The sequence below is a fragment of the Lissotriton helveticus genome, chromosome 11 (assembly GCF_964261635.1).
Source record: "Lissotriton helveticus chromosome 11, aLisHel1.1, whole genome shotgun sequence".
In the NCBI taxonomy this organism is placed as follows: Eukaryota; Metazoa; Chordata; class Amphibia; order Caudata; family Salamandridae; genus Lissotriton; species Lissotriton helveticus.
In genome coordinates this window covers 29,427,874-29,451,487 of record NC_136072.1, presented here as the reverse complement: position 1 = coordinate 29,451,487, position 23,614 = coordinate 29,427,874, and the positions used below count along the sequence as shown (strand labels likewise).

Here is a 23,614-nt window from a genome sequence, read left to right as displayed (position 1 = left end):
ACTCAATAGTATAGAGAGTATGTACAAGAAAATACGTAAAGAAATAATAAGGTTACACGAACAACGCAAAGAAGCTCTAGGAAGCGAGAAAGAAAATGACTCTTCTACTGAAGAGGTGGAAGACGAGAATACCGCCAGAATAGCGTATGTAGGTAAATCTAGATTTCCAGACCGACATTTACGCCTAGAACACAAGAAAACTGTTTCTCTTCCAGCACCAGAACAAGGCTCTCTAGAACAAGTATTTCAAGCTACCGATCACATTCTGAAATCACGAGTCGGTTATAGTGAATTAAGTACCATGCATGAACAAGAACTAGCCCGATCAGCAGTCCGATGGATTACTGATTCTACCACTTTTCCAGACGAAATAGTGGCACAAATGTTTCTGAAACTGCCCCCAGCCGAGCAGCGACTGGTGGGTATGTACATGATCCAGCACCTCATTACGCTGTATGAGGGTCAACATTCTGATCCAGGTCCGTTACATGATATCCTGAACGAGTTACTCCAGTATAGATGGAAAGGTTTAGGGACCGATTTAATTAGTGTCATTCTAGAACAGCGCCATAAATATAGAACGTTTCTGAACCCACATTTTGTTCATGTCTCACCTCCAGAAAGTAAACCGTTTTACATAGATAGACAGCATCCGTTACGAGAAGTACACCCAGTTAGGACAACGGGTGGTGAAATGCAACGAGTATTTGTTTACACCCCAGTTACAAAGATGGAACTCTTAGAGATGAAGAAATTAATTCCCTGTCACGACAAAGATCCAGCAGGGTTCCACCGAGAATTAAAAGACATGCTCCGTATGGGAGAATACACGTATCCAGATATTATTAAAATGTTAAAAGTCCTGTTGCCTGCGGGCATATACGAAAAACTCAAGGAAAAGGATTGGGAGGTGGGAGAGAAAAAGATCGATTGGACAGCTCTAGAAGCTGAAGATAAGATACGAGTACCAGGTACCGGTCTTGGAGACAAATGTAAAGAACTACCAGAATTATTGATACAAGTTTTGCCTAGATTATTAGCCACTAAAAAGGAAGACTGGGATGCAATCTCAGCCTGTAAACAGAAACAAGACGAAGACACTAGTGATTTTTATTCTAGATTTGAGAAATGTTTTATAATAAACAGTGGTTTAAAGACGAGTAGCGAGTCATACCCTCATCTTTTTGTTACTAAACTAGTCGAGAATTCAAGTCCACAAGTTAAGAATCGAGTTTTGAAAGTCGAAAGTACATGGCAAGCTAGTACCCCGTCACAGATGCTCCAGATGCTCCAGTATCACCAGAATAGAATCAGAGAAGAGCAAGAACACGAAAGGAAACGTATGAAAGACACGAAAATGAAAGTATTAGTTGCACAATCTGTTCCTCAAGACAGTCAGAAGAGGGGTCCGAATCAAGCCAGTCATCCTGCAGTTCCCGTTAAAGGGACATGCAATTATTGTAAACAGCCAGGTCATTTTATAAACGAGTGTGCAGTTCTGAAACACAACATAGCCACTGGTAAGACTAAAGAAAGACCACGTCCGCCTAGACAAGAACAAGTTTCACAGACTTCTCAGCCACAGAATGCACAACAGACAGTTACAGCACCACAGCCTATTGCTGCAACACAGCATGTTACACAGCAGATGTACCAGTATGCACAGACAGAGTATCCAGAGTATCAAGCGTATTCATGAAACAGCCTAGAGAGGGAGGTAGGCTTGCCTCTCATCGAGATTCCTGTAGATCAAGAGGGTCCCTATGTTCACAGTCAAGTATTAGGGAAAGACAGAAAGTTCTTGATTGATACAGGGGCAAGTAGGACGACTATTAGTCATGACGAGGTTCCAGGGGCTCCGCTCTCAGGCTCTAGAAATGTTTCCCTTGGATTTTCAGGAAAGCCTATTGTAAACGAGATATCAAAGCCAGTTACTCTAGAAGTTGGTCCATTGTCCCGAACTACTGATCTATTACTTACGAAGTCATGTCCAGAAAATTTGTTAGGCATTAAGACATTGAAAGAATTAGGTGCAGTCATATGTTGTTCCCCAGAGGGAATACGTTTGTTTTTGCGTGACTTTAAGGGTCACTATGTTTTACGAGATTTTGATCCGAGATTGTCTAATGTTCCGCAGCATCTATGGGCACAAGGTCCAACTGATGTTGGTTTTATGCAAATCACACCCCATCGTGTGACTCTCAAGCAAGGTGTAGTGTTACCACGAATCAGACAGTACAGATTGCCACCTGAGGCTGTAGCAGCCTTATCCAAAATTATTGACGAGCTCATTGCTCAAGGAGTAGTTGTAGAAACTGACTCCAATGTATGTAATTCTCCTATCATTCCAGTCATGAAACGTACTGATCCAAATGCACCTCCAGTATATCGATTAGTGATTGACCTTCGAGAACTTAATAAATGTATCATTCCCCAGTACCCAGTTGTCCCAGATATTTCTTCCCTATTGACAGCCATTGATTCTGAGGCTACATTTTTCACCGTAATCGACCTCAAGAATGCATTTTTCAGTGTTCCAATTCATCCAGACAGTCAGTACCTTTTCGGTTTTTGTTTAAATGGAAGGAGCTATAAATTCACACGAGCTCCTCAAGGTTTCACAGAAAGTCCTAGTATTTACAGTCAAGCACTTAAGAGACAACTAGACAATATTCACATGCCAACTGACACTGCCCTGCTCCAGTATGTCGATGATCTACTGATCACAGCCCGTTCTGAACGTGATTGTGAGCGAGCGTCACTTACAGTTCTGTATTTCCTAGCCGAGATGGGGCACAAGGTGTCCCCTTCGAAGCTTCAATTCTGTGTCCAGCAAGTGATCTACTTAGGCCACTTACTGTCCAAGAGGGGTAGGCAGTTGACACCCGACCGTATCCAGTTAATAGCGAGTCTTCCTCAGCCCAAGACCCAGAAGGAGGTACGTGCTTTTATCGGCCTCACTTCTTATTGCAGACAATGGATTCCTCAGTATGCATTTCTAGCCAAGCCACTGATACAGTTAACGACACAGGAGGCAGCCGTATCGACTGTCCTCCCTTGGACATCTGAACATACACTTAGTTTTAATGAATTAAAGAAAGCTTTATGCCAAGCTCCTGTTCTAGCTACACCGAACTACAGTAAGCCTTTTACACTTTTTGTCACAGAACGTGATGGTACAGCATTATCTGTTCTCACACAAGATCAAGCAGGACAATACAAGCCCTGTGCTTATTTTTCTAGCACATTAGATCCAGTAGCCCAGGCTCTGCCTGCGTGCCTCAAGTCAGTTGCAGCCACAGCACTAGCTATCAGACAAAGTGATTCCATAGTGTTAGGACATTCCCTGACAGTACAAGTTCCACACTCCGTGGAAGTTCTTTTAAACCGAACACAGACTCAGCACTTGACAATTGCACGTTTGACAGGTTATGAATTGACACTGTTCCAGCCACACATAGAAATCAGACGCTGCAACGTTCTAAATCCTGCTACACTGTTACCGTCAGTTTCCTCAGATCCTGCCACACATGACTGTGTGGAAGTTGTTAACACTATGACAAAGCCAAGACAAGACCTGACAGATATTCCGTTACCAGATCCCGACCTGACACTTTATGTGGATGGTTCATGTATGAGAACAAGTACAGGAGAACTAGTAGCCGCGTATGCAGTGACTACTGACACTGAAGTTATTGAAACACACCGTATTGACACTCTGTCTGCTCAGGCAGCAGAGCTAGTTGCTCTGACCCAAGCCTGCATACGTGCCAAGAACCTGAAAGTTAATATTTACACAGATTCACGCTACGCATTCGGAGTTGTACACGACTTTGGAGTGCTCTGGCAAGAGAGAGGTTTCATGACTTCTCATGGAACCAAGATTCAGCATGGTTTCCTTATTCAAGCTCTGTTAGATGCAATACATTTACCGACAGCTATCGCTATCATGAAGTGCAAAGCACATACGAAAGTCACTGACATTATTTCCCAAGGTAACGATCTAGCAGATCGAACAGCCAAGTTTACAGCCCAGACTCCGGACATTCCAGTTAACAAGACACCGACATCCACTCTAGAACAGACTACTTGTATGACAGTTAAGGACCCTACCCAAGATGTCATAGATATCCAGTTACATGCTACTCCCGAAGAAATTAAGAAATGGTCCGAACAAGGAGGGGTCCAGACAGATCAGGGATGGTTGACGAAGGGAAAAGCCACATGGTTTCTCCCCGACTCTATGGTTCATGTCATTATCAATACCGCACATAGTCCTGCCCATTTAGGAGAAAAAGCCATGATAGACAGTATCCAGAACATTTGGTCCAACAAGCATTTACGAGCTGCAGCCAAGCAGAAAGTCCGTACCTGTATGATATGTTGTCAGTTCAATCCAGGTAAAAGTGTTCCGGTGGAACAAGGTGGATTCCAGCCTCCTGACCACCCTTTTGAAGTCCTCCAGATGGATTATATTCAGATGGAGCGATGTCGAGGTTTCAAGTATGTCCTTGTAGTTGTATGCGCTTTGTCCAGGTGGACAGAAGCATATCCAGTCCCAGATTATACAGCCGCGACCACTGCCAAGCAGTTGGTTCGTGAATTTTTCCCCCGCTATGGACTCCCTAGGGTCGTGTATTCTGATAACGGCCAGCCATTCTCATCTGAACTTATGAAGCACGTTTCCCTATTGTTAGGGTACCAGTGGAAGTTTCATTGTGTACGCCATCCTGAAGCAGCAGGTCTCGTAGAGAGACATAATCAGACATTGAAAATCCGTATTGCGAAAGTCTGTCAAGAAAAAGGTGTAGACTGGTTAGTTGCCTTGCCAGTCGCTCTATTCTATATGCGCATGGTCGTACACTCCAGATCAGGTCTGTCCCCTTATGAGGTCGTATTCGGCCGCCCCCCGAATATGTGGGGTACACCCAGACCCCGAAGTATTACAGATGTTTCCAGTAATATGCTGACAGATTACCTAGCTTCCTTGATGTCTGCCCTACACTCTTGTCGTTCACAGGTTGCCGCCGCATTTCCCGACAATACTGAAGTCAAGCCACACGAGGTCCTTCCTGGCTCCCTGGTTTTAATCCGGAATTTCGATCGTTCAAGTCCGCTGGAGCCTCGCTGGAAGGAACCGAAGTTAGTCCTTCTGACCACCCGTACTGCCGTCAAGTTGGAAGGCAGGAAGGGGTGGGTGCACCTGTCGCATGTCAAGAAATTTCACGGACTCCGACTAAAAACTGTTTCCAAGAACATTTCCAAGGATTGTCAAGATTTTAAAGACTGCCAAGATACTATTATCAAGGACTGTCCCGCTATTGACTCTGATTCAAAGGATTCCCTGTTAGAGAAAACTCCACAGCAGGAGTATAAAAGTAAGCTCCGGTCTAGTAAAATAAGTCAGCCAGTTTAATTGTCTAAGTCCCCCTGGGTGAAACGGTTAGACAGGTATCTGACATGTATGAGATAGACCCCCATAGTGAGAGAGTTAGTCAAAACTCCATCCGATGTATCGTTTTTCTAAGTTTTATTTTGTTTTTAACTTTGATGGTTACCTGCACGAGTTATGCATTTTATTTATGTTTTCCAATTTCTCATGTAAATATGTTTTCTAATGCTACAGTAGAGCATACGTTTAGTGATCTGCCTCCTCACGAACTATCCTATCGTCTTGCTATGCGCAACAATACATTTATCCGTATGTTACATTATTCACACCAGACCAGCAATGCCACTAATTGTTGGGTGTGTGGTCGACTCCCCCCTTTCCAGACACCGAAGGGAGTTCTGCCACTGTTTCCTTATCCGTTTTCACATAATGGTTCATGTGGAGCCTGGTCCATGTTAACGTCATCCTCAACAGATATGTCCCTTCTGAACAGTACATGTTTTCCAGACAAGCAAGGTCTTCCCCACAGAACAGGGTTAGATCTAGAAAATGAAGTTTATAATTTGGGTAATTATTCTTCGAATTTCATGGTTCTGAATGTTCAGTCTGATCCTACTCCAGATTTACCTGCTATTTCAGTACTACCAGTCAAAGGCAAATTATGTGTCAGAAAAAATGGTTCCGCACATGTAGGACATAGTGATTGTACTACTATTGTCAAGTATAGTGACAGTGGGAAATCTATTTTCAAAGCCTCACGTCATTCTTATTTTGTTTGTGGTCAGACCGCATATGTTCGTCTGCCCCTCGATTGGGATGGAACATGTTACATTGCCTTCCTACTGCCACCAGTTTTCCTAGCCCCATCTGATTATCACAGAAACACACATCTAGTACACATTAGACATAGAAGGGAGATCGAGTCCCCGATTGTCGATCAAACTGAAACTGCTCTAGAACAGTATACAGACTTCAATAGAGGTTTCTTCTTCTTTATAGGACCTATCCAGAATAGTAAGTTAATCCGTAGGTTAACCAGAACCCTTGAAGCAGTAGTGAATGAGACTGCCTCTGCCCTAGGTAACTTAACCGAAGAGCAATCTGCTATGAGATTTGTCGTGCTCCAAAATCGTCTCGTTCTTGACGTCATACTGGCCGATAGAGGAGGAGCATGTAGAGTCATCGGATCTAGTTGCTGCATTTTCATTCCTAATAACGCGCCGTCTGTTTATTCAGCTATAACCAGACTTCATAAAATTGCCCATCAGTTACACCAGAATCCAGGCACCTGGACATGGTCCGGTTGGTTCTGGAGTATAATTTCTGCCTGGGGATGGAAAGTATTGTCATTTCTAGGTATTGCAGTAGCGATCATATTCAGTTGCTGCCTCTGTATACAATGTGGCCCTGCGATTTGCGGCATTTGTGCTACCTCTTGTATTCCTAGTCCCAAGTCCCATCCTAAGTCCCGTTCCAAGGCAATTCGAGACGAGCAAATGATACTGTATGAAATGATAGATGGTATCATGAATATTGATGTTTCCTGATGGAAACGTAGTGACAAGGAGGGAATGTGGAAAAGTAAATTTTGCCATGTTCTGTGTCCCTACGTGTTCCCCATGTTATGTTATGTGTGCATGATTAATATGCAATATGTATTCCCCATGATCGATTAAAGACGCAATTACAGTTGTGTCCATCTCTAGTATGCCAGTTTCCAGTTCTCGTGAAAGCTACGAGCATCAGGCCTATGTAAAGTTACGTTGCCACGTTTCTCAGTGTGCTCGTTATTTCATTGTAAAAATCCCCGTTTCTAGGCCTCAAAAGGGCCCGGACACCAGATTCAGCTCCTGTCTCCTGAACCCTCGCTGAGGAGCGATACAGCCCCCACCTGTATCCCTGACCCTTCACTTACTTCCTGCCTCACAGTGCCCGGCTCGGCCTGGCTCTGCCTGCCAGTCTGCCAAGAGTATGTTATGATTCTAGTTATCAGTCCAGCTCTCCTTCTCTGCATTCCTAAGCTACTGAATCGCATCAATAGTTTCAGTCATCGTCTAGCCTTTACGTCTCCATGTAAGAGAAATACTGTATTTATGGTCATTTAATATTCCTCGACACACACTACATGTAGAATAATGCATGCACCAGTCTTAGTGTCTGTTAGCCTTTGCCCTGATAACTTTTGGATTCTATTAACATGTTCTCTAAACATCAGATACTAGATAGTGTTTAGGTACATGTCGCTCTGACTCTCCAGACTTTCGTCTCTCCTTCTAGCGCAGAAGTCATAGCCCCCAGCTTCTCCCTAGTAACACGTCATTGCCAGCTTGCGCGCACCACTAGGTTAGAGGTCCCGGCTCCTTTGGTAGCCCCCTCCAGGTTTCCGCCCCATTTGTGACATATTCCGTTACGTTTACATCACATGTCTATGTATACGCCCTGTTCACGCCTCTTGTTACACCTACTTTCTGCCTTATCTTTCGCGACTGCTACAGGCCCTGCCCACTGCTACGCCTATTGTATTGAATACCATGTATTTTGTTTAAGTATATATACTTGTGCACTGTTATTAAAAGTTACCATTCCTTTGTCCCTGCCCCGTGCAGCGCTGCCATCCTATTCCCGTGCAGGTTGTCCTGTTCCTGTCCTTTATGCTGTATTAAACCTGCCAACTCCAGCTACCTCGAATCTTGACTCTTATTTATTGAGCTATCTGTTATTATATATCCAGTCAAAAATAGAGGTATTATTTATTTATTTACCACATGCCTAGCACCTAGAAGCCTGCCTGCCAGTCTGATCAGAAAGGGAAGAAAAGGGTCTGGCCCTGCAGGAGGAGAAACTGTCCTGAAAGAGTCAGCTGTGGTCCAGGCCTACGGAGCACCCAGAATTTGCGGACTGCCATTGGGAGCAAGGCCAGGGCCAAAAACTGCGATCATGGGGTTCCTAGTCTCAGACTGTCGCCTCCTCAGTGGTGCTTATAGGAAAATCAAGTCAAGAAGTCAACCAATGCTGTTCAGAGCTTCCACAGCACTGAAGGCTGGGTGCTGCTGCCCATCCCACCTACCTCAATGAATCGGGAGGAGGAGCAGATATCACCACCGAAGCAGGAGCTGATCCCGGCCTGGAGGCTGCAACTGTCCAAACCCTCCACCGCGTGTGAACCGTACAACGAGGAAGCATTGGATCCCGGTCTGGAGGCGGCATCTGCTAGGATGGCCACCGGACGAGCAGTCCAACGCTGTTGCTCGCGGACCACAGATCCAGCCCCTAGGCAAACCGCTGCTGCGGGTCTGTGTCAGCAGCAATACCGCTGAGAGCGCCAGCCCAAGGAGTGCCCGACACAGCCAGCCAACCACAACAACATAAGCAGGTAAAATGTTAGGCCTCACACTAAGACTAAAACTGACGAGCAACCAAGTCCTGCAGCAGGCGCAGTAACGGTTGCCTAAATGACCGCTTCAATTTAGGTACAAACGCTAGACCTGAAATACTCTGAGAGCAGATATAGTGATGCGAATTACTAGAACTGAAGAGCTACAGGCAGCATCCCAGAAAATGGAACAGAGATTGATTGTTTTATTATGCGTAATAGCTGCAGTCACAATCTTGCATCTGAGCCCCTGAGCCCCACTGAACCGTATGGCATTGAATTTTGTTGGGTTAATAAAGTACTTTCTTTTTTAGTAAGACAAGCACTGGGCTGCGTAACATAGTTACTGTATCTGTTGGATGACTGTTGAGTTCTGGGCTGGTGGCTCCTACACTACCGCCCTGAAAGTCTAGCTTGGCTCGCCCTCGTTACCCAGAGTCACATGGTGAAATCATGTACTTGGCCCAGTTTGCAGAGCATTAGTTGGATAGACCCCAGAACACCACTGGCAAAATACCTCACCCACCTTAGTTGGGCACCACAAGCCCCTGGAGGTCTGTGGCACTCGTGTTGGACCTGTCACCAGGCTTGTAAGTGCCTTCCGGGACGAGGTTGCGAAGATGTTGAAGTACACATATAATTGAGAACTCCAGAGTCAGTCTTCAAGCACGTAGTAACCTTCCAGGTCTCCTTGATGTTTTGAATTTATCTGCCTGCCCATTTCTGTCCACAGCCCAAATTCCTTTCTGCTTTTCATTTTTCAACTGAGTACCAAAGCCTTGCATCCCTCTGCTCTCAAGGTGTGAATATGGCCATTTGCTTATTAATTGTAACTTGTGCCTCCTGCATGAGGCCAAACATAGCCCAATGTGTTTGTAACAGAGAAAGGTGGAGCTCCCACAGGTGAACTTTTCACTGCTTTGCAAATGGAAAAACCATTGGTTATGAGAGGATAATGCAAAAAGGTTACACATTGACAGGACTGATACAGTTTTTTACGAACCTCATGAAAAACATACTCTAAGACCAAATAATCTCCGCGAGACAAACTCAGTTTGTGACACTTACTGCATGAATTTGGAAATTATGCATCAGACAGGTAAAATATCTCTTCCCATATCTCCCGTGATTGAACTTCAAAAGTGGGATACATTTCCCACCTCTTGACATGCAGTGATTTTCCCAATTAGGAGCATGCATATTAAAAACAATTAAAAAAAGGTCACAGAGGGTTATTGATGTGCACATTTATAGATGGATCTTAAAGATGATTCTCTAAGCAAGCCGGACAGTTGCAGATCATTTCCGCCTCTGTCCTTGCTCAGTCGAAGACAGACAGACAGAGTCCCTTGGATGAGCAGGGTGAGCAGCGTCGTTGCTGCATGGGTGAGTGTGAAGAGAAAAGTAATAACTCACCCATCCCTTGCTCAGCTTAGCACGCTCAGGCTTCACGTGGTGAGAGTTTCGTAAAAATATCGCTTCAGTCCCTTGCTGTTTAGGAGAGCCATTGGTTCCCTTAACGTTGAGAAAAAAAACTTCATTTGGCGACAAGAAGCATTTGAGGACATTACATTTGCTATCTGTATGAAAAATGGAGCACTCTGAATTTACAGTGCATTATTCACAATATGAGTGATAGAGTTCACTAAATGTAAAAGCATCATAAGGTTAATTGAACGATTGTGTCCGAAAAGAAAGTCATAGTGAGTCAAAATGAGTACCATTGAGAAGGATAACAATAAGCATCTGCTATTCAGGGCCAAGATACCCTTTGGGTGACCGTGCGCTTTACAAATACACGTTAGGTTATGTTATTGTAGAATATACTTACTTAGGTGTATTCCAAACGCTAATCGTGCTTTGCACAGCAGCTCCAATGAGCAGTCGGAGGATATGTAATACATACCAAGGCAGCTCTCCTCCAACCCTTCCACCCACCAAAAACCAAAAAAGATTGTGGGTGCATCCAGAACAAACACCAAAAAACAACCAGACCTGAAGAAGGGACCTGCCTCCACCCTGGCAGCCACTGAGCACTCGACACATCTTTTATTTTCAAGGTAAGCTATTGTAAGTGTCCAAAAACAGACATAAGTAGAAGCTGCCGCCATGACCAGGCGGAAACGAACGAGAACTCTGCATCGAAAGCTGGAGAGTACCCAGAGCCCAATGTCACTCAGATCAAACCCACAGAGATGAGGAGGAAGATCAGAGCAGTTCTTCGCAATGAGGACTGCAACACACTGATGAGGTACTTGCAGTTAAAGAACACAATAAATAATTCCTCCCTGATCCAAAACAGATCAGCCGGGGATGGACCGTCCGTACAGAACATCAGGTCGTCTCCAGGAGGCTAGTGAACTACTTACTGGGGAGGACTGTCCCAACAGGACACTGTCTACTGCGGGCTAGAGGACACAGGGTTGCTTTCAAGGCTACATTGTCCACACAGGACACTGGCTCCAGCAGGCTAGTGAGCAGAGGGGTGCCCTCAGGGCAGGACTATCCATACAGTACACTGGCTCCAGCAAGCTAGTGGGCAGAGGGCAGCCCTCAGGGCAGGACAATCCATACAGGATACTGCCCCCAGCAGGCTAGTGGGCAGCCCTCAGGGCAGGACAATCCATACAGGATACTGCCCCCAGCAGGCTAGGGAGCAGAGGACTGCCCTCAGGGCAGGACAATCCATACAGGATACTACCCACAGCAGGCTAGGGAGCAGAGGGCTGCCCTCAGGGCAGGACTATCCATACCAAACACCACATTCCACCAACCATCGAGAAGACTATACTCCACCTTCCTTTCACTCGCCCATACATCCCACATCTACCGAAGCAAAGGCGGAGGACGCTCCTTCTCCCACATAACAGCAAAGACCTGGAACAGCCTCTCCGCGCACCTCCGGACCATCACCTCACGTCTGGAATTCCAAATGGCCCTCAAGACCTGGCTGTTCAAATATCTTTCAGAAACCTGAAAGCACCTGGATACTTCATCAGGTTATTAGCTGTGCTTTATGAATCCCGATTAATTAATTGATTAACCGCTTAGTGTGGCGCCGATTCCGCCCCTGTGCTGGACATTCCAGAACAGGGTGCGGTCGTGACGGAACCGTTCCGTCATCAGCACAGCTCAGCCGTGACTGACGACGGTACGGTTCCGTCACAAGCATCGAAGGGGTTAATAGATAAAGGGCACAGGTTCCACTAGGCTTCTGGTCAGTGGCTCCACCAGGCAGGTGGGTGGCTTTCAAGGCTGGACTGTCCACCCAAGACCCTGGAGATCCTGAGCAGGCTGGTGGACAATGGGCTGCTTTTATGGTTAGGTGAGTGTCTGAAAAGTTTCAATGCTCTGTGCATCTCCTCTCGTTTGGCTTGGACTCCGGGAACCACATACCACTGACCATCAAAAACACTCCTGAGAGAGCTCAGGACACTGTTTTCGTTTAGATGCAGAATAAATTACTGACTGAAGTATTTTAACAGCGCACGTGGCTCTGATGAGTCGCTTGATGCTGACAGACGGGACTAGTTTCTGCAGAAAAATATAGCTTCTAGGGAACTGTGGCATTTTAGCAAATCAATTTGGAAATTTGTGAGTTAAAGTCAGCTGTTTGCAAGTTATTTTTCAAACAAAGGTGCCAATGATGGGAAGAATCTTATCCTCTATGAACTGGATCAGACTTGCTTGCTGCACTTGCTTGCTGTAGTGTGGCTTTCAGACGTAATAAAAGAAAACAAATCAATAGTTCCTTTTGGATCCCACCTAGCCCTGCAGAACAGTACCTTGGCACAAGCTTGGCCAACGGTTCCAGGTAAACACAGAGCCATGCATCAAAGGTCTCATTCAACCTGGCTTTAAAAACATGGACTAAGGCTGCCAGGTTCAGGACACCTGCCCATTGCTTTTATTCCCAATGGGAAAAAGTGAACACATGCTGGGCCAGAGGAAAACAGATTCTTAAACCAACCACCCTAACTAACTCTTCACGCGTTCCCTCCACCTCATACTCGGACAGTGTCTCGTCTGCCACACACGTCAGGCCTCACCCCTTGACGTGCGAGGCTCCTCAGACGTCAATAACTGCTGCCATTTTATTCAACGTCTACGTTCAGCCTCTGGAGCAGGTCATCTGGTCCAACTATTACACGCAAGGAAGGATGCCCAGTTTACAGAGCAAACCAGTGATCAGCAGCGCTGTGCGGTTGCAGTGAAAGAGGGTCACTGGCTGAAGGCACACTGAGGAAGAAGAGGTGACCGCTGGCAGAGGAGAGCTGTGGGTGCCACATTTGGGTCTTCTGAACCAGCGGCAGTGGTGACTGATGCTGGCTTCAGGGTGGATTCCAACTTCTACAGCGCCACGCTTTTACGCGGTGTCGCCATCATGGTTTCATCAACTTCGAAATCTGAACAAAAAAATCCTTATTGGATTGTAAGTGGTCTGCGGGCAAAATTCAATATGTTCCCGTATGGATGCCCTCAGGCCTTCAAGGCGCTTGGTCCAATCGTCTTGCACAGCTCTGCTCCAAACAGCCGTCTTATACCAATGTTCGGCGCCATCGCAGGCGGTGTAGGGGAGAGCGCCACTGAGGAGAAGGGTCCCTGAGCACATTTCCACCTCAGCTTCATACCACTGTCAGCTGGTTCCCAGCCCTAAAGGCCATGAAAAGCTGGCTCTTACCCAACTAGCCGTCTCCTTGCACTCCATTCAGCGGCATAAGATCCTGTTAGCAATAGTCTCTGATGCAGCATTAACATAAAATGCTGCCTCATGACACAATGTTTATCAACACTTGGGCAAACAGTCTTTTAAACACTTACAGCCTGGGTTAAAAAAAGGGAGGGTACATTTGGGCATTCTATTTTTGAAGTTTTGCAGAGTTCACAAAGTCAGAAACGCGTCAAAGTTGCAAACTTGGAAATCTTTGCAAAATTCCACTTGTTGCATAGTTTTCTCTAGTACAAGTTTTTAAAACACAACCCTCCTACTTAAAGTCAGCTTTTGTCCAGTAAAAAATGCATTTTCGCAAAAGAAAAAATCTCACAACTTCATGGGTTGGAAAGGGTGTGTGGGGCCTCTAAAGTTTGAAAGAAAAACAAATGGGAAAAACAGATACTCAGCTGTACACCTCTCATAAAACCGACAGATAGCCACATTTAATTAAGCTAAGCACATGACTCGGTTTGGTTTCGCCTCAGGAAAGGTAAGTGAACTTTCCACAATGGGTGTGTGACGCAACACAACAAATGCCATGGAACCATTGTGTGACTAAAGGCCCACAGGGCGGTGATGACAAGGACCGAACAGGTTTCACTGGAGCCTTAACAAGTAAGAACGAACTGACCAACAACACAATGAGCACAATCATTTCACATCTTCTAAAGAAAGTGTGCTTCAGACACGCCTTCGAGCTAAAACTTTGGTACATTTCCCCCTGACGAACTGCCTTGTAAAGGTCGCCCCTGTGCCAGAGGTTAGTAAAGGCGTCACACAGCAAAAGGCAGCTTGAGATGAGTCATCTGAACATAGAACTGTCTAAAATCACAGGGGTACCCTAAATATACATTACTAGCAAACAAGCCACGGAATGCAGAGAACTGTTTCAATGTCTGTTAATTACACGCATTGAGTTATTTATTTACTTGAGTTTTATATAGCGCTGGCTAGACCCGGAGGTATCAGAGCGCTTTACATAAGGACACAGCGAGTTACAAGTTACAACAGTTTCACAGTAGTTACAAAATGGATAAATAAACAATATAGGAGTAAATTAGCGAACACGAAAGTCAGGATAGGAAAGACCAGGGGGCAGCAGGTAATCCAGAGGGAGGAGACAGCAGCGGGGAAGAAAACGAGACAAATGTCCGTGGTCCGGCCGGGTGGGTGACGGCCATAGCGGTGTGCCAGGGCCAATCTCCCCTTTAGCTGTCGGTGCAGCTCCACCGGGAAGCGGCCATGTATGCGTTTAGGGCTCCGCCAGAGAAGAGTGACGATCAGGAGGGGATCAGAAGGCTAGAGACCAAAGACGGGTGGTAGGCGCAAGGATAGAAAGGTAGGAGAAGGAGTGTGGTTTTGGCAGCCAACTTAGAGTCAGACATATGTACTGTGCAAGAGTAACTCCAACTTTAAATAAAAATACACAGTTAAGGTGTTCCAGGACTTTAAAAACTTGTTCAGTGTTTTTTTTCTGCACATTCACCAAAGATGTAGAAAGAAACGCGACTCAATACATTAAAATAGGGTCTAGATCCTTATGGCGGGCGGTGGACGTTCTACTAAGATACATCTGAAACACAAGAATGGCACAGTTGAAGCAGTTTAAAAGAATCACTCCAGACTGCAAGAAGAGTCAAGAATAGACCACATAGCAGACGCAACCATCTACGGGTGGGATCGGAGCCCACGGAGGGCGTGGTGCCACCACGCGGGACCACAAGAGAACATGTCATCAGGAGCACGCAGGGGTCTTGATCTCATGAAATAGATGGGTACTACATGCACTTGGAGTGCTGGAGTCAATTTAGTGATTGTAAGAGTGGCACGGAGCAGACACGTCAATAGCTTGAAGTCACCTCAGCACTGAGGAAGCCATCTTGGCCATTTAAAAGCGAAGGCGTCTGCCTATGCCATTGGTGGCGGTGCCAGGCTACACACGTCATTACTGTTGATCCTGCTATGCAGGGCAGCTCTGGAGGACACCACATCTATTATTTATTTATTTAGAACATTTGTATAGCGCGGCTGTCACCTTACAGGTAGGTATCCTGGCGCTGAGATATCTCCCAAGATGGAATGCACTGGGAGGCAGCAATAGAGTGGCCAGAAGTTTAACATTTAGGAAACAGTCACGTTTTGACCCGTTTCCTAAAAGGGAGAAGTTCCTTTGTTTGGCGGATGTCCAGGGGCATGCTATTCCAAAGTGTGGCAGCTGCAACTTTGAAAGATCTGCCTCCGGTCCGGACCTTTTTAAATCTCGGTACTTTTACAAGGCAGGCCGTTGTGGATCGAAGGGCTCTGGCACATGGTGACGTACGCCACAAATTACAGACATGTGCTGGAGTATGGTGCCCGCTACTGCGCGTAACTCGAAGAGTCATGTTTGGACTACTATTAGAGCATAATAATTACACCCCTTAGCAAAACCAACGACATCCAGTGGCATCCAGGCCAATACAAGAACACGGGTCAATTACAGCTGCTATACGTTTCACAGTGCCGTCACACTAGTCCGCCTGTGTAAAACGACAAAGTTGGGCGCCATCTTGCTGAACTAGAAGCATGGTTTCCTATAACTGGACATTCGTGTTTCTAGCGTCTAGACAAAACACTGTAAGGCTAGCGAGATCAGTGCTGTAAATCAATCAACAAAATGCATATATAAACAATAATGCCAATGAACAGGCTGCGTACTTTTGACTATTTTCAGGCCACCTCCTATCACTCAGGCTGAAACACTCTGGCCTTAATTACTTGCCTATCACAACATGTGCAAAACTTACATCAATCCAAGATCAACTATTTAGATAAAGGTATATATCAAATAGAGAATATCGACTACGGTTGGATTGTTTTGTGGGTTTATATAGCATGAACATGGTCCAAGAGATATTATTTTTTTTAAACATGGGGATGTTATGTAATTTACGCAGAATCAGTGGCGGCTCCTCCGCTGAGGATCATCGCCCCACTGCTATTTAAGCAGTACATAAAAGAATAAGAAAACGATAATAATAGAACGTTATTATCATTTTATTTTTCAATGCGTCACTCTGTGACGCCAGAGCAGAGTGAGGAGTGGTTTACACTCCCCTAAGTGCGCATGACGGTTTGGCCAGCCCTTTACAGCCCCATGGAGAACATGCCCAGCCTCCCAGGCCCTGCCTTAGCGGACAAACAGGCCGCTCAGACCAATCACGACGCTGCTCATGCAGCGTCTTGATTGGCTGGGAGAGTCCAGAAGCCTGGGTGCTTGCAGCAGATCTGAAGAGGACGGAGGAGAGGCTTTCGGCGGTGCGGCAGAGATGGTAAGTTTCTTTTTTTTAAATACGTTCCCCCTACCCACCATCCCCATTCCAAGGCAGCTACCACTGCCCAGAATGGTAGGATGTTGAGCGAAGGTCGGGATTCAAACTTGGCTCCCTAATCCCAAAGTCTGCAGCTCAGGCCGCTAGGCTATAACTCCCCCGGTTGACTGATGGTTGTGTTTAGTCAGCGTTATGCTGAACAGTATCACCTCAGTTTTAACACTATTGTGTCACGTGGCAGCAAAACGTGCAAGAAAACAAGAACGCACCGGAAACATCATGTCGAGAGAGCTATAGTTTACAAGGATCGGCTAATGGAATAAAGCACTGAGAATGCCCGATTTCAGATTACATGCCAACAAAACCTAACTTCGAGGAAATTTTCTAAATAAGAGCCCGGAAAAGTGGGATGGGCTCTTGTTAAGGTAACCCCCGATAGAACAAGACCACACAGATGGAGTCACAGGGACTAAGCGTCTATGTCGCAAATCGAACAACATAAAGGGTAGCGACCAACAGTTACGGAGGTCATTAAAAAACAAGACTCTTTGCTTGGTGGGCTTCGAAAAAGATGCGAATGTGTAAAAGAAGAGTGAAAATTGAGGATATGGACCTATATGACCATCGCTACATGCAAGTGGAGATATCCTATTCTATAGCGTAACCGGACAAACAACTAAACTAACTGTACCCAATGTACTGGATTTACTATTCAGAAAATCACTCTTGCACAAGTTAACACAGACCACACCAAGGGTAAGTGGTGGCACATGCAAGATGGGCGCTCAACATATGACAGCTTGGAGTTTTCCCCAAATTATAGTTATCTAGTCTCGTGCATTTTAGACTAAAACACGCTTTTTCACTCTATTAGTTATTTTTTTACTTGCATCATGGCTCCCAACTGGCTAGGAGACCAAGGCCCTGAATATGAGCAGCCCAGATAATTGCAATATGTTTGTGAACTCCTATTTCTGCATTTATCGCAACTATGGGCCTTGTGATAAATATCAGCAGGTTTAACCAGTCTATGCTTATTGAGGTCAAATGTCTGGCGTTTACTGAACATGCAGAATTTATTGCGATAAGTACCAAAACACAGCATGCTTCTCAAAAACTAGCAAGTGTGTACTACTAAATTCCAACCAAGCAGAGCCGGATTTGATCAAGTGCGATACATACCACACCAGCTACTGGGCTGCATTAAAGGTGGACACTCAACAACTAACAGTAGAGTGAAACAGCCGAAGCTGCACTGATCGAGCCTCTGCTTTTCAATCTTTCTGTGGAGAAGTGTGGCTCAGGGGTTAGAGGCAGCAGACCCGGAAGCGGAGATCGGTCCTGGACCAGGGTTCAATTCCCCGCCTCGGCGGGTCTTGGGCTAAAAATTCCACGGACTCGATAATTCTCGCCCCGGTGCCTCCTCGACTCACGGGTTCACACTCTGCGACTCTGGGCAATAGCTTGCTTAATCTCCACAACGGCCCCTCGCGGCGGGATGCCTGACTTTCACCTTGTGGATACCCTGCTATCTCACAGGGGAATACCAGGAAGGGTTCCCTAAGCAAGCGCCGGGAAACCCACTGCGGGTAGCTGTGCGCTATATAAGCTCAACTACATTTACATTTACCTGCTCCCCCTCCTGAGGCTTATCCGCCATCTTGGTTGAGAAGGAATACAACCAGGCAGAGGGCCAGGCACAGAATCCTCTTCATTGTGTCCATATCAGGGATGTCCTTGGTGGAGTCAGGAGCCATGGACCAACCACACAACTTCTGGCCTGAGAAGGCCATTGGCTCCTGTCCCAGTCCTGTCTCTCAGGATCTCCTCATCGAACCAACGGGAGGTACTCTTCGATAGATCGCTAGTCTGATCAACATAAGACATCTACCAAGAGAAGTGCGTCTTGTTCTACTATTCCCTCACTGACATTAAGCCATGCTTGCCTACCTGGTATCACAACTGGACTATGCGGTCATCACCTACCCAGGTCTACGCGAATACGGACTGTGGCGCTTTTAATGTCTGCAGAGTTCAGCGGGATGCTTAGTTTACAAGGTGTAGTATAAGGCCCAGGCCTCCCTGCACTGGCACACACAGGAAAGACTAACCCTGCATGTCAGCCATGATGATGCACTAGAGGAGGCAGAGAAGAGATACAGGCAGACATGCAAGGGAGGAAGAGAGAGTAGGTGTTCCATGGCACAGTAATAGAGGGTCAGGCATTCTGTTGAACAACAACTTTGTTTATTGCGTATACTAGACATTACCACAACACGTCGTCGTCAGCAGAGGGTGTCACTGCACACTGCTCAGGACACTGTTACTCTTATGTTTATAGCAGGGACACATGGATTCGGAGGACTTCTGATGGGAATATTGTCCGGCACCCTAAATCGAAATGCTACTGTGTCCCCTTAACCCCTTCGACGCTGATGACGAGCTGGGCTCGTCATGAGGTAGCCTCCTCGCACGCTCATGACGAGCCCAGCTCGTCACGTAAAGTGCGCTTTCGGAAATCTCAGCGTACGGGCGGAATTCCGCCCGCACGCATGCGGTTAAATTGGACGCATGGTGGTATTTTTCACGGCACTTGGAACATATAAGCAGTATTTATGTTGTAAAATGAGAGCTGGCTCTGCTCTCAGTGCCTGTAAGACCAGAGATTTGCCTGGAACGAGGGATTGCAGTGCCCTCTGATGCTTGCAGCTGATATCTGTTGCTTTCCCTATCTGTCCTCACCGCGACTGCATACTAAAGGGACAGGGCGACCTGCAGCGTTCACCTCTGCGCGCTTATACAAATGCTTACCACCAGCCCTGATGACCACTCTCGTTCTCCAGGTGTGGTCACTCTTTTGCGCATGAACCTGTAAGTCTGTCCTGGTGCTGGGCAGAACCATGGAAGGGGCGTTCATGGGAGGAGCTTAGTGATGTTACAGGTACAAAGAGGGCTCCGTCTTGGAAACGTGCTTGCACTTGATCTATCCTTGACAAGAGGACTGAAATCCACCTACACTCAGAGTCCAGTCTCCATAAACCTTACTCCTAGAATGGTCTTCCCTTTAAACGTAGCCTGTGCCTCTTTAATAAAAAGGCAACTGACGTACAAGTGGTGGCGCTCTCACAAAGGTCCCGCCCCATGCTTGTTCGTCTTCCTCTGCCTTCATCTGCTCATGTTTCGTTATTAAGACTTAAAAGAACTTAGAGATTCCTCAAGGCAGCCACTCCTGGATTCCTTCACTCAATCAGCACTTGTAAAGCACACACTGCCCCCCCTGGGGGTATCTGGGCGCTGTGCTTGTGCCGCAGAGCCAGGTCTTGAGTCTCTTTCTGAAGTCTGCCAGTGCGAGGGCGGTACTGAGCTGGAGGGGAATGTTGTTCCCAGGCTTGGCAGCGATGTGCTGCGACAGATACGAGGGGTGTGCGAGGGTGAGTGAGGAGGAGAAAGGTATCTGGAGGGTTGGTGGAAGCTCAGTCGATGGTGGATGTAGGTAGGTACCTGGTTGTGGAGGGCTCTGCAGGCGTGTCTGAGGATCTTGAACTGGCATCTCTTCTGGATGGGGAGCCAGTGGAGGTCTCCCAGATGGGGAGGTTCAGGATGAGTCTGGCTGTGGCGTTCTGTATGGTCTGAAGTCTTCTGAGGAGCTGGGTGGGGAAACCAGTGTACAGGGCATTGCTGTGGCCGGTTCCGGCTGGTGACGTTTCATGGTCAGTTGGCTGTTGAGGATGATGCTGAGGTTGTGTACATGGTCGGTCGGTGTGGGGCCGAGTTCTGCAGGCCACCAGCGGCGGTACCATGTGGAGCCGTTCTTCCTCAAGATCAGCACTTTGGTTTTGTCTGAGTTGAGTTGGAGGCAGTTGTATCTCATCCATTTCGCTACGTTGGTCCTGGCATTGCAGAAGTTGGTTTTGGCGTTGGAGGTGTCCTCGGTGAATGAGATGATCAGTTGAGTGTCATCTGCGTAGAAGATTATGTGGAGTCCTTCTCCTTCAGACCCTTACACTTACACCTTCTCTGCTCCACCCTGGCTGGTGGTGGAGGCTGAGCATTGGGAGGGCACAGACTTCTTGTGCCTCTAACTGCTGACAAGTGTGTATCGGGTTCTTTTAAAGTACACAAAGCCCTTGGGGTACGGCTGAAGAGGGCAGACTGCTTCTGATACCACTTCTATGATCCTCATGCGGTATGGGGTGCTGCAGGGAATGAGGTTTCTCAAAGTCTGCGTCTCACGTAAGACAGGACAGCTGAATGAAACCAGAAGCTTACAGGACCTCTGTGCTAGACTGTACAGGATGAGCTAGGGGACATATTCTTAGAACGCCCTAATCCGGGACCCCACCGGGACAAGCCATGATGTACGTCCTCACCTCCGACATGCATTTCATTAGTTCAGCTGTCCACACTCCAATAATTCCACTATTGCTTTCCTAGGAGTTCAGGCTTATGTGTCCTGAGGAAGCTAAAAGAACATGCTGGTACTCTGTAATTTTCTTAAATTATTAACTTGTTTAACTTTATGGAGTTTCACAGATGTTCCTGTAGGCCAGGGTGTCCACTATAGGTTCATGAAAATTTGATTGAGGCCAGATTTTTAAGATATCTACACAAGATGTGTTTAACCCTGGCTAATATAACAGGAACTTCTTTATAAAGTATATGGTTATCCTAAACCACTGAAAAGAATCCTGCCCTTGAGAATCGGTGTTGGAAACCCCTGCTCCAGCGTTCACCCCTGAGAAAGGAGGTTTGTAACTTTTTGGAAAATCACTGAGGAGTTCTACCTTCATACAAGACCCAGCAGACCTGAACATTGGCAAGACATTCTGTGTGATGAATATGAAGGCCTGAGGACAATAAACTGAACAGGAAGAAGTATAAGTGGTTTTAAATATTTAACAAATGCTCTCCATCTGTGTGGAGGGAACAAAACCAAACAACAATATAGTATTCTGATTGCATTTTGAGAGAAAATACGTTTTGGAGCTGAATGTGGATCAGTCGATACCTTGCGGTGTTTTATAAATAATTGAAGTGCTATCTACATTTTTACCTGTTTGAAGGGAATGCAACAAAGTGAAAAAGAGCAGACTGATCAGAGATGTGGTGGCAGATGAGAGATTCTGGGGAAAAAACATTAGAACCAATTAAATACGTATAATATAAATTGAACTTTAACCATCCAAAAAGTATTAACTTTGTTGAAACACTGTGTTTGGGGCCAGTATGGTGTCTGTCACTAAGAAATGGATGCAGCGGATTTCAGTGGAGATACTTTAATGGGTGTGCGAAACTTGCGCAATTTTCTTTCGTGTAATTACTCAAAATTTCTGAAAGTTTGAGTGAAATAAAATGCAAATCCAGCATTCAGCTTTATATGTTAATGCAAAATGTAAGGATGCATTTTACCTCTAAAAACAAAAATGAAGCAAGAACACAGCGGTGTCGCAAACAGCAATTTGCATTCTGTTCATGTTCTCACTATAGGATTTTTACGTGAACAGCCCTGAAATTACACAGCATAATGGATGTATTTTAGAAATTTCAAGTAGCAAGTTTAACGTGAAATGACAGAAATGACACTAGTGTAAAGAAAACGTTGCCTGGGCCTAATCCTGATCCAATAATGAAGAGGTAAAGTAGCTGTTTTCCTACAAATGTGCCGCCCGCCCTGTGTGTTCAGGGCTTCAAGCTTGATTTGTGGTTGCCAAAATGAAATGTTTCTGTTTAAAGAATTTCTAAAAACACTTTTCCCACCTCCTGCAGTGTTGATGCATCTGATTAAAACTCAATGACTATACATGCAACCTACTCTTAACAAGGTCTTTAAAGCAAAGATTGGTCAAGAATTTCTGGAAGTCTTGAAAAGCAACTCCCCCCCTGTGGGTTTATTTTCTCCAGAAGCCATCCACAAACTAACAAAACGCAGTGCTACGCAGGCGCGGAACCTACAAATGGCAGAAATTTACAGGTGGGCAAAATGTTTATGGGAGATTGTGATCCTCGCTCTCCTAGCTTTCCTCGCTCGGAGGTCGTCTGATGGAACCTACCATGTCTCAGGAGTCGGGTTGTGGCAACATCCCTGGATCCTACAGGGTGGAGACTAACTCATCCCTGTATGAAATATTATTTTGGGCTTGAACGTTAAGAAGAACGAACCAAAAAGCTGCTGTTCGTACATGGTTTTAGACTGACAGACAGCTTCTGCTAGCGCAGTGGATGCATCTGTGTCGGGCACTGCGATGGCATGGCCACCAGTGGCAAACCGGCAATAGTACCCAGACATCCAGTATCATTTGCTGCCACGTGTCTATTGTGGCTACTCCTACATGTAAAGCCACAAGCTCATCTCTCTCTGCCTTGAAGACCCTCCACTGGCTACCAGTTGCCAGAAGATCCACATTCAAGCTGCTCTGTCTCCCCCACGAGTCAATATGCGTCAACGGATCACTTTCGACCGAGAGGAAAATTTTTTTTTTTTTTTTTTTAAATCACAAAATAAATTTCGCGCGGGAACTTGCGTTCTAGGGTGGCACAGCATCTCAAAAAGCCAGCACACCAAAAAAAACCATGGGTGCCAATCTTTCTCTGTGTTTGCAACAAACTATGGGATTCGCTACGACAAAACAAAGTCCAATGGGAACCATCTGAGCTTCAGAAGACCAGTCGCGAGCCTGCTCTTCCCTGCATGATCACAATACTCACAACAAATCTACAGCAATTCTAGGAACAAGACAGAGAAAAATAAACCTCTGCCATTTATAGAACAATGCTTGTATATGTAAGTTGTCTTACAAATTCACATATGTCTGTGTATATAGACA

At 46.0% G+C, this 23,614-nt stretch overlaps 1 protein-coding gene across 1 annotated transcript in view; it reads right to left on the bottom strand.

Moving 5' to 3' along the window:
* LOC144792120 (choline-phosphate cytidylyltransferase A-like) overlaps window positions 1-23,614 on the bottom strand; it is a 184,935-nt gene that overhangs the window by 78,912 nt on the left and 82,409 nt on the right. Inside the window, exon 4 of the mRNA XM_078666995.1 lies at window positions 10,182-10,280. Coding sequence (XP_078523121.1) covers window positions 10,182-10,280 — 99 coding nt within the window. The remainder of the gene's footprint in view (window positions 1-10,181; window positions 10,281-23,614) is intronic.